This window comes from Nannobrachium achirus (genome assembly GCF_963921795.1).
Source record: "Nannobrachium achirus genome assembly, chromosome: 16".
NCBI classification, from domain to species: domain Eukaryota; kingdom Metazoa; phylum Chordata; class Actinopteri; order Myctophiformes; family Myctophidae; genus Nannobrachium; species Nannobrachium achirus.
The window spans coordinates 59,021,894-59,033,636 of NC_137823.1; the positions used below are offsets into that span (position 1 = coordinate 59,021,894).

General features: G+C 40.3%; 2 protein-coding genes across 2 annotated transcripts in view; one reads left to right on the forward strand and one right to left on the reverse strand.

The window, feature by feature from the left end:
- The window catches only part of LOC308301171 (uncharacterized protein), a gene marked incomplete at its 3' end in the record, with an annotated part of 64,663 nt that extends 63,456 nt beyond the window's left edge, over positions 1-1,207 (reverse strand). The window contains exon 1 of the mRNA XM_080745064.1: positions 1,125-1,207. The remainder of the gene's footprint in view (positions 1-1,124) is intronic.
- Positions 1,208-3,194: 1,987 nt separating this feature from the next.
- On the forward strand, positions 3,195-11,231 carry ccdc25 (coiled-coil domain containing 25). The gene is made up of 9 exons (XM_080744368.1): positions 3,195-3,408; positions 3,652-3,699; positions 3,915-3,954; positions 4,107-4,158; positions 4,540-4,615; positions 5,320-5,423; positions 7,387-7,589; positions 10,139-10,184; positions 10,271-11,231. The coding sequence occupies exons 1-9, from the start codon at positions 3,384-3,386 to the stop codon at positions 10,298-10,300; spliced, it is 624 nt and encodes a 207-aa protein (XP_080600494.1). The 5' UTR covers positions 3,195-3,383; the 3' UTR covers positions 10,301-11,231.
- The last annotated feature ends 512 nt before the right edge of the window (positions 11,232-11,743 follow it).

Consider the following 11,743-nt stretch of genomic DNA (forward strand, 5'->3'; position numbering starts at 1 on the left):
AATGTTTTTCATGCAAAACAAATTCTTGCAATGGATTCAGAATCATGACGAACCCCTAGTTTGACCCCTCACATGCTACTTAAAGCACATTTATTTTCTTTTTTTAATATTTTTCTTTTCCTGTATTATAGTGAAGTTGAGAAGTTGTGAACCTTAATGACCAAACTAATAGATAAAACAGAAATAAAACGTACGGCAAGACATCACAGATATCACCCCTATTCCTTGAGCTTTTGGGCTTGTGGGTCCTTGACTATAACCCAGAATACCCACTGTTTGATTGATTGATTGATTGATTGAAGACTTTATTTGAAGTTTGCAAAGATAAAAAGGTAGTTTCATGACGGTACAGTTCACTGGTACAAGGTCAACTAAAAGGAGATCCTAGAAAGCACTTGGCTTATTTACACAGGAAACCACATAAAGGACCAGTTCACCTCTGGGACAACCAGATCTTAGTTATTTTTTGTGTTCAGTGTTTTTAGATTATTTTAGTATTTCAGCATGCTACAAAGCATCATTATGATGCATCAAATGATGCAATGTCATGCTACAAAGCATTATATACTGCATCAAATGATGCAGTATATGATGCTTTGTAGCATGCTGAAATACTAAAATAATATCTAAAAACACTGATTGAACACAGAAAAATAACACAGGACAGGATTGTGTTGATCGTGTCCCAAACATCAATAAAATAAGATCTGGTTGTCCCAGAGGTTAAGTGGTCCTTTAGGGATCTAACATTGAATGACAGACGGATAGAACACAGTTGTGGGGAGATGGATTCATTTGGCCCAGAGATGGTTAGCAGTTTACTGCTAAGTGTTCTAGTTCATAGTTCTGAACTGGTCCCCTTAGCTTCACTAATGCTCTGGACCAGAACTAACAGTTGAAATAAAATAATCCAAGTCAAGTTTCTTTGATCAGTTGGATTTGTGTGTAACCTAAAACAACCTAAATGAAGTGACAACTCTGACACTGTTTGCCGCGCGCCGTCCCACGACATCATCCACTACTTCGCGTTGCACAACAACCGTCCTAATACTACAAGCAAACATGATGAAGCTAATCTATAACAACAATAAGAGATCAGTGTTAATGAAAGTAAATCGACCTACCGAATAGGATCCAGTTGTCAGCAGTAAAAACGTGTATTTAATACAGATCGGTGTTGGTTGTCTTGGCGGGTCTTCACTCTCGGCTGCAAACAAACTGGGCTTGTTCGGGCTATGTTCCGTGAACAAATTTAGTGTCAGCAAATATAAGACTTCCGGTGGCGATCTCTTCAGAATAAGAGTACCCCTAACGTAATTGAAAAACGAATAATTTGTATATGATATACACATTAAAAATATAGATTAACCATTTAATTAAAGCTATACAACGAAAATAATGATTCTGTGTAAAAATAAAGTTTTAATGACTTTTTTTTTTACATCTAATAGATAAATGCCGCTCACTGAAGTGCATAGCCTTTACAAATTGGACACTGGACAGTAGACGGCTCGCTGCGTCGGCACTTTGAACACACGCACGCGTTCGGGGAGACCTCCTCTACCACACCACACTCTCCGCTAAGCGGGAGAGGTGTAAAATAAAAATTTGATGGCTTTCCAGTGCAGCCACCCACTCAAAAAAGTGTCATTTTCAGACATTTTCAAACTCTAGTTGGCGCTGGAGAGCAGACGGCTCGCTGCGTCGGCACTTTGAACACACGCACGCGTTCGGGGAGACCTCCTCTACTACACCACACTCTCCGCTAAGCGGGAGAGGTGTAAAATAAAAATTTGATGGCTTTCCAGTGCAGCCACCCACTCAAAAAAGTGTCATTTTCAGACATTTTCAAACTCTAGTTGGCGCTGGAGAGCAGACGGCTCGCTGCGTCGGCACTTTGAACACACGCACGCGTTCGGGGAGACCTCCTCTACCACACCACACTCTCCGCTAAGCGGGAGAGGTGTAAAATAAAAATTGGATGGCTTTCCAGTGTGGCTAGACATAGAAAAAGTACAATTTTTCAGACATTTTCAAACTCTAGTTGGCGCTGGAGAGCAGACGGCTCGCTGTGTCGGCACTTTGAACACACGCACGCGTTCGGGGAGACCTCTTCTACCACACCACACTCTCCGCTAAGCGGGAGAGGTGTAAAATAAAAATTTGATGGCCTTCCAGTGTGGCTAGACGTAGAAAAAGTACCATTTTTCAGACATTTTCAAACTCTAGTTGGCGCTGGAGAGCAGACGGCTCGCTGCGTCGGCACTTTGAACACACGCACGCGTTCGGGGAGACCTCCTCTACCACACCACACTCTCCGCTAAGCGGGAGAGGTGTAAAATAAAAATTTGATGGCTTTCCAGTGCAGCCACCCGCTCAAAAATGTGAAATTTTATTTTTATTTTATTTTGAAGGCGAATGCTTCAAACCGGAAGTCTTATATTTGCCCGCTCTGACACCGGAAGTTCTATATTTGCTCAGTTCACGGACCTAACAAACTGCACCACAATGTTTTCAAATACCGCGCGCGGGGCGGCTGCCAGAGACTCATGTAATCTTATTGTGGTCCCATAGCCCGGAGAGATGGTCGCGCTCTTATTGGCTTGCTGGTTGCCATAGGCAACCGCCCGTCTCCGAGTCTCCGACACTCCAAATGAGAAAATATAATAAATATGTACAGTACGGTTACATGACATGTCCTTCTTCTTATAACGCTATGGACATGTCCCATTGAAAGCCGGTGTATATTTTCATCTCCTGGAGATGAGATTCCTCCGGGCTATGGGAACATTTGTGACGTGAACTGAACTGAGCATCAACAACTTCCTGGGTCGCCTCAGATCTACAAGCTCACAGCCTCGTAGCGAAGTGACGCGTTGTGAGCTTGTAGGTCTGCTTTTCTTTCTTTGGCGGAATAGTGGATTCAGAGAGCAGTGTATGGAGATACAAAAGCGCTGAGTGGATACGCACAACTTGCACAAGCATCCCGCCATGAAACTAATCACATTGTTTTAAACAAACTGACTTATATTTCGTGTAGTTTGTTGTTATTCATTTATTAGTTAATTAAATATCTGCACAATGAATAATCTCCTGTTTCACAGTCTGGACTGGTCCAGTAGGTGGCAGTAATGCGCACTTCTAACAGAACGCCTCCAAACAACTTCCGGGGTCACGTGTTGTACATGCGAGACAGCGCTGTCAGTAGCTTTCTGCTGTGTACAGTTATTGCAGTTACACTATTATTATTGTAGTTATTAGTGTTTTACACTCATAATTCCTTTATGAAGAACAGCCAGAGCGTTACTGGTTCACACATCTGACACGCCCTAATACGCGTAGCACCCTGCGGTCGTTAGAATTGAACTTCTATCCACTCAAAGATGGTGTTTTATTTCACAAGTGCTGGTAAGTACAGTAAGCTAGGTTAGTAAAACCAGCAGGGTTCATTTTATCTCACAATATTTTGGGTGTGGAGTCTGTGGACTAAAGTTATATAAACAACACTCAAGGTGTTTTTAACTGTAGATAGATAGATACCTTTATTATCCCAAGGGGGAAATTCAGTGTGCCAACTCCTTGTTGTGGCAGAGATTATTATAGCTCATTGATAATAATCAGTCTTTAATTATTGTATTCCTTGTTTTGTAGTGGTGGACCCTCCCCACACAATATATATGGGGAAGGACAAATATGAGAGTAAGTAAATGAATTACTATGCAACATTAACAATATCATTGTTGTAACTTTCTCTCTCTCTCTCTCTCTCTCTCTCTCTCTCTCTCTCTCACACACACACACACACACACACACACACACACACACACACACACACAGAGCTGACTATGACTCAGATACTTGTTAAATGTTGCAAATGTGATGTTTCATGAGTTTCATCTATTGTTTTCCAACAGACGAGGATCTAATCAAGTATGGATGGCCCGAGGACATCTGGTGAGTGATTTATTTCATTATGAAATATTTGTTTCTATTTTAGATATTTCCAAGTGTTAACATAACTATGTTGTTTATTACTTGTGATTTCCTTTGATGAAAATCATCTAGAATAGTTTGGTAAACTAAACGGTCTGTAATTTCTTCCCCAGGTTTCATGTGGATAAGCTGTCCTCGGCTCACGTTTACCTGAGAATGCCAAAGGTGTCAACAAGTCTCCATATAATCATGGAACGAAACAAAAATGTTAATCCAATGTTGAGGGTGAAACTCGATATAATGTGATTTCGGGTGAAAACCTTGTATGTCCAAAACCGTTTGTTTTGCATTTTTCATTTTAAACATGATTTAAACTAGTGAAAACAGCCGATCTACAAGCACACAACGCGAGGCGTTGTGTGCTTGTAGATCGTCTGTTTTCACTACTTTTGTGCGACGGCCTTGTGTGATGAAGCAGGGCTTTACTTTGCCAAAGAACATACAAATTTGAAACTTAGGGATACAAGGTTTCCACCCGACAACGACGTTATGAAACGCTACTCCCGCTTGCGGCCATGAATCTGTGCTTTCTCCTCTTATCTTCAGGGTAAGACGATAGATGATATTCCCAAAGAGGTGCTGATTGACTGTGCACAGCTGGTGAAAAACAACAGCATACAGGGTAAAGCTCTTTTCACTGCATCATCACTAGTGTGGCATCAGTGCCTTGCACGTTGCTCCCCAGACCACCATCATTTTTCAGTTCCATAATGAGTATGGAACTGAAAATACACAACAAATATGTACTGCTGCAGAGGCTAAACCAAGATCTGTGCCAACCAATTATTCTTTGATATATATATATATATAATTTTTTTTAATTATCATTATTATTATTACCCTAATTAAATAATGATGGGCCCTGAAAGCGCATTGCACATCTGATGTGTTCAGTTTTGGGGATCTGATCTGTTGTCTATTTTGTTTCAGTTTTGTTGTGAGTTGTGTGATAATCTAACGTAGCTTCCTTCTATTTATTTGTTATTATTATTATATATATATATATTTTTTTCAATTTATTTTACATAACAGCTTTATAATTTATAATACATAACGTGAAAAACGGTCCGACAAACAAACTCACAAATAGTTTATAAGCGATAATAAACATGCGCACATGTAACAGTATATACAAATATATACAAGTGTAGCTTCCTTCTAATGTAGCTACCGTCTATCCAAATGTTGGCTGCTGCAATTACCCTACTAATAACTGCATTTCAGGAATGAAATGCAGTCTTCTCTTAAGTTCTTGTTTTCAAAGGTTGCTTGAGCTTTGACATTGTCCCTGTAGCAAGACTGACTGTTATTCGTATGTGTTGACAGGCTGCAAGATGAACAACATCAACGTGGTTTACACGCCGTGGGCTAATCTGAAGAAGACTGGAGACATGGACGTCGGACAGATCGGATTCTATCGACAAAAAGAGGTAAGAAAACCAGCACAAGCCTCTGTGTAATCTGTTGGGCTAACATGGTGTATGAAAAAAGGAGCTATGTTGATACAATATAATATGTCTCCCTGTAGGGCTGTCACAATTATTACATAATCGTCTAATCGTGATTATTTGACATTATCGCAATTATTTTGTCATAATCGTCATAATCGTGAATGTTGAAAAAAATCAGAAATAGTGGAAATAGCAGATCTACAAGCTCACAACGCGTCGCATCGCGGCTATTTCCACTATCAAAGTTATTTTTCAAGTAGTAAGTTGTCAAATATGTCAGTAATTTCTTTGTATATTTAGGTTATGTGTCATATCTACCATGTACAATTTCAAAGCCTAAAAGCCAAACAGAAATGTAATTATCAACGGCAAAAACACAATTAAATCGTTAATCGCCAATTATTTGAGTGACAATTAATCGTCATGTAAAATGTCATATCGTGACAGCCCTACCTCCCTGCTCTATTGAGATATTTAGATTGTGTCAAAGGTCACGTCTCACATAAGGATTTGACAAGAATTGTGACCCGAAGGTCAAGATTCAATTCAATTCTATTTTCAATTCAAAGGAGCTTTATTGGCATGAGAAAACATACGTTTACATTGCCAAAGCAAGTGTCACAAATAAAATAAAAACTGTTGAAAATGGGGAACATAATATACAGTTGGAGGGGGTACAGCATTGTCGCGTGTAAATGTCGCATTGTGACATTTTATATATGTGTCCCAGTGCGGCTGACGGCTAGTCATTGAATTGTTTTTCATTTCATTTGAAAGCTGGGAATCATAGCTACAAAATGATATATTGGTTGTGGAGATTGACCCAACAGTTTTGAAGATATGGCTTATAGAATGATGCCATGCTGAAATACTACTTTTGAGATATTCAAGTTCTAAATAAATTTCTAACCTGCAATGACCTGACTCCGCCACATGGGGAAGTAGAGAGCACAATTCAATTCAAAGAAGCTTTATTGGCACGAGAACACAAACGTTTACATACATTCTAACTTGGAGAACTTGGTTATTTGTACTTTACTTTAGTAAATCCAATTTCCAACATTTTAACTTCTACTCCACTAGGCCAACATTTATTTCAAAACTTTAGTTATTGCTTTGTAGATTTTAATTTGATTTTAATAGTCCAAAACATACATTAACCACTTCAGCTGTTATTGTAGCCTATACACATTTTGGCCATTTGAAAATAGCTCGACATACAGGGTATAAAGCTGTTGGAACAAATAGCAGCATTATTGTCTCCACCAGCCGAAGGCTGAGGGAGAGTATGTTTTCCCCTCCGTCCGTCCGTCCGTCCGTCCGTCCGTGCGTCCGTGCGTGCGTGCGTCCGTGCGTCCTCGCAGTTTGTGAACAGCTAATCTCAGTCACCGTTGGCCCGATCGCTGCCAAACTGAGCACACACACTCCCTGGATGCCAATCTAGAACCTCTGCCCCACATTTTTCAAATCAGCCTCATGGTGGCGCTATAACAGGCCGATTTGTGTGGCCTGGTTGTTACCAGCTAATCTCCGGCGCCGTTGGCCCGATCGCTGCCAAACTGAGCACACACACTCCCTGGATGCTAATTCAGAACCTCTGCCCCACATTTTTAAAATCAGCCTCATGGTGGCGCTATAACAGGCCGATTTGTGTGGCCTGGTGGAGACCTGTGCTCGGAAGAGCACTGCTTCTAGTTAATTATTAATTTCAGCACTTGCTCACTTTAGAAATGTGCAGATACCCTCTATACACTCAAACGTTGTTGATGTGTTTACTGTTGAGTGAAAAAAAAAAAACAATGTTGCACATTAAGATAATCATCTAGGGACCCCCCAAAATAATCTGGGGACCCCCCTGGGGGTCCCGACCCACAGGTTGAGAACCACTGTGCTAAATAACAATAAAGAGCAGTGCAACTGATCTGTGTGCTTCGCTCCGCAGGTGAAGATTGTGGCCGTGGAGAAGAAGGTGAATGAGATCGTGAACCGGCTGGAGAAGACGAAAGATGAGAGATACCCCGACCTGGCGGCCGAGAAGGAATCCAGAGACAGAGAGGAGAGGAACGAGAAGAAGGCTCAGCTGCAGGAACACAAGAAGAATGAGAAGGAGGAGTTGAAAAGGAGGAAAGAGATGGAGGAACTCAAGTAGGTTGACAATTAAAAGCTGTTTGCCCTAAAGACATTTTCACTTTTAAAAGGACTATACCGGTATGGTAGGCACATGTATATGGGTTTGGCATTTTTTGTTAGAATTTTGTTCATAAATCAATCTTTGCTCCAGGGACTATTTTCAGCTTGACTTTTCAAATTGATCCGCTCTGGGAGTGTACATCTCACCCTGTGAAAACAATTAGATGTGCTTTTTGATATATCATTGATCCAATTTAAGGCCCATTCCCACAGGGCCAGATAACAGATAAAACAATCTCTTTCTCCAGATATTTTTCCATTCAAGTGGATGGTAGATACAGATAACAAAAAATATCTATCAAAGATAAAAAAGAATATCTGAATATAGTTTTTATCTGTATCTACCATCCACTTGAATGGAAAAATATCTGGAGAAAGAGATTTTTTTTATCTGTTATCTGGCCCAGTGGGAATGGGCCTTTAGACACATTAAGCAGCAAACAGTTCAATATGATTTGTTCCAGAGAATGCTTGTTATATGAGGCAATATTATATATAGTATATACAGTATAAACTACGTCCAAAAGGTTAGGAAAAGTAACTTTGGTCCATTACTGTATATCTCCCCTTTAACACGTTGCAAGCCGCGGCAGAACCCTCTGAACAGAGGTAGCGCCGAAGAAATAAGCCATTTATTTACAAACATGTTTTAAAAAAACAAAGCCCACATGATAACAACACGTACTGGAGTGCTCGACACAGCGTACATATTCATCCTGCAGAGGTCGGCGATCTTACTTTGGCGAGGCGGAGGGGAGATCAATTCCATTCGTTTACGTGCGGCGAAGCAGGGAAAGGAGCGATAGAGAAGCGGCGCCCGAACGTGATTGAAACCGCGATCCACGAACAGAGACAAAGACCAGCCATCTTGTTTGAGCTTCTTGCTGAGTTTCAACACTGGGGAGAGGATGAGGCTCCTCCTGGCCAGCCATCCATCCAGAATGTGAGTCAACGGCGTGGCCTGCTGGATATTAGGAGTATCACACCCAGCACCAGAAAATGACTGTCAGAGCATATTAACCCTTTCAGATCGCTCCAAAAAGACACAGAGAAGAATTTCCGATGTTTTTTTTTTTTTTATTATAATTTATATCAAAAGTCCGGGAATAGACGGCGTGGCTGATGGGACCCAGTAGGAAGTCCGAGGGAGTACGGCCAGGCTTAGAAGGTGTTAATAATACCAATTGGTATTGTGTTTTATATCATTTTTAGCGTTCATTAGTCTCCCTTAGAACAAGGTACAGCTTGTAAGCATCGGCATTCGTGGAATGAGCAGCACAGATTAACGTGTGGGTCGCGTCCCCCAAAGATGTGCCAAAATGGCCTGCAATACTGTTCCGCTGGCATTCTCTCTGGTGTAAAAAATTGCCAATATGTGTTGTTTTGTATTTTTCTTATTATTGTGCGAGAGTGCAATCATTCAATGCACCAAGCAACAAAGGTGAACACCAATACTGAACAATACAGTATTGCAGGCGCTACCCACACGTTTGGCTGTGTTGCTCATTCCTATAATATAAATACATCTGTGAGCTTTCTACTGCCCCACATTTTAATTCTCTGCAAGGTGTAATCTAATGGCTTCCTTGAAATTCTTACAAACTATAATATGCTTTGGAAAATGTTGGGCAGTAATGTCACGTATACCGTGGTGTGAGTCATAGTCAATGCACGCCAGACCACTGGTATAGTCTTTTATTGTTGGTGAATAGATTTATAAATAAATAATCAAATCCATAGCTGCACAGGCTGGCGTGGTGCCCGTCAGTGGGAAATGTTGAACGGGAGAAGTAAGACCCCCATCCTCCCAGTGGGGGCTCCTCACTGGCATGGGAGCCAATAGGGTGAAACACCAGTGGAAAACAGTGGGAGGAATTAACTAGCATAATGACTAAATTGGGAGAAAAATACTAGCAGGGTTCCCACGGTCATGAAATTCCTGGAAATGTTTTGAAATCTGAAAAATATTTTTCTAGTACTGGAAAAGTTTTGGAATTTATCAAGGGTCCTGGAAGGTCCTGAAAAAATAGCTATTCATTGGTTATTGATTTTGTTAATACCTCTGAAATGACATTAAACATGGGTCAAATATTAGAGGCAGAAATTGTGAAAATAGCCGATCTACATGCTCACAACGCCTCTTCACAATAGAAACGTATTATACAAAATTCGTCAACTCAGGGTGCCGGGTCCCCAGTTCAAATATGATTATTTTGGGGGTCACAGCCTGAAAATGTTGTCTTTAGGCATTGCGCATAGGAGTAAGCGACTTGTTATTGAGCTTACTTAAGCTTACTTACTTACTTAATTATTGTTATATGGTCCTGGAAATTAGGTTAAATATTCTGGAAAAGTTTTGGAAATTAATTGGTAAAAATGTGTGGGAAGTGGGAACCCTGTACTTGGCTAAGAGTTTTCATTTAAAATGTTGTGTGCTAAGTGTGCCCTCTAGTGGTCTATATAAATTAGGCTACATATTGACACTTCTTTGGTATGTTTTCCAGGAGTTATTCTTCTCTCATGACAAGTGACAAAATGCAAACTAACGAGGTCAGTATCGTCTTCACGGTTGTAAATCAGCCTGCTTCATTTTGAACGTTTTAACATAACGTGAACATAACTCTTGTCTCTTCCAGGATGGCAATGACTCTGATGACTTCATGTGAGAGCACAAACAGGACAGCCAGCAGCAGAGAATCTTTTCCTCCAAGAAACAAAATATGTTGTTGGGTGTTTTTTCCCTGCACTGCTTGCCTACCAGTAATGTTGAGACCGGACGATGACAAATGGAATACTTTGCTTTTTGACGCTTGGAGCTGCAAAAGTGATGAGCTACTGAGGGACAGCAGCTGGACAGTTCTGATTGCTGATTGGTTCAAACTGTTTCCAAAGTGAGTCCGTTGGTTGGAGCACGTCGTCAACAAAGGATGACGGTGTGTCAGTGTATGAAGTAGCACAGAACAGGACGACGTTGTTATAGCATCGCTGCAGTTTGACGTGACAAAAAAGGCCTGTTTTTTATTTTACTGTACGAGTGTACGTCCAGTCACACGGATAGGAAACTAAAGATTCCCAGAGAGTCACCTTCCTTGTATTTTATTTGTACATGACCACTGCATGCCATTGATCCCATTATATACACTTTTTTCATTACATGAAGAAGTCCTTTTGTTTCAAAATGAGTTCCTTGTTAGTTCCGTGATGCAATTATTGATATATACCAATGACATTCACAGTTTTAAATGGTATATTTTTGTGTTGTGTGGGAATCAGGGGCACCTTTTTACAGTCTTATTCTATGGGAAAATTTTGAATTATATGTTCAATTGCAAGGAGTGCCAATCATATTAATAACTGCATCATTCTCTCTAAAGGGCCATTCACAATGTGCACTATAATGATAACTATATCGTTCACCATTGTCTCCGTTATATTTGTGGGGTGACTGTGGACAACGTTATAGTAGTAGTTATAGTGATTGTTACTTGTGAACGGCCCTTTACAGTATTATTACATCTAGATTTTGGGTTCCATTTGGTTTAACACGTTGGATATTGTTAAGGTGCTGAGAGAAGGCTGGGTAGTGCTGTCTTTAGATTAAGGGAAATGTTTCGGTCTTGGACTGACCGTTGTTATGATTGCAACATCGCTACCGTTATTATAATTAAAACCATCTCCCCATCCCTAATGTGGCAATTATTTTTTGTAAAGCTTGTTTTTGGTAAATCTTTTGACATTGATATGCAAGTATTTAATATGACAATATACTAGCAGGGCATTAACGAAAAAGTCGACAAGTTGACTCAGTCAACTTCATTACACAAGTTGACTCCCACCAGAGAAAGTCGAAAAAAAAATATATATATACTTTCTATTGTGAAAATAGCAGATCTACATGCTCACAACGCCTCGCGCTATTTTCACAATTTCTGCCCCTATATATTTGACAATTTGGACAACGTTTAATTTATAATTTTAGAGGTATTAAAAAGTCCTTAAATTGTTGATTATGGCCCAAAAATGGGTCACTGTTGTCCCATTGTTTGGGGACCACTGGGTCAAATGCCTAAATGGTAACAGTAATGTACAACGTTAGCCCTGTCAAAGGG

Bases quoted from the DNA above. Each gene is read 5' to 3' on its own strand.
- ccdc25 (XM_080744368.1), top strand. From the start codon at position 3,384: ATGGTGTTTTATTTCACAAGTGCTG. The intron at 4,159-4,539 runs GTGTCAACAAGT...TCTTATCTTCAG, and splicing joins TTTACCTGAGAATGCCAAAG to GGTAAGACGATAGATGATAT. The intron at 5,424-7,386 runs GTAAGAAAACCA...TTCGCTCCGCAG, and splicing joins GATTCTATCGACAAAAAGAG to GTGAAGATTGTGGCCGTGGA.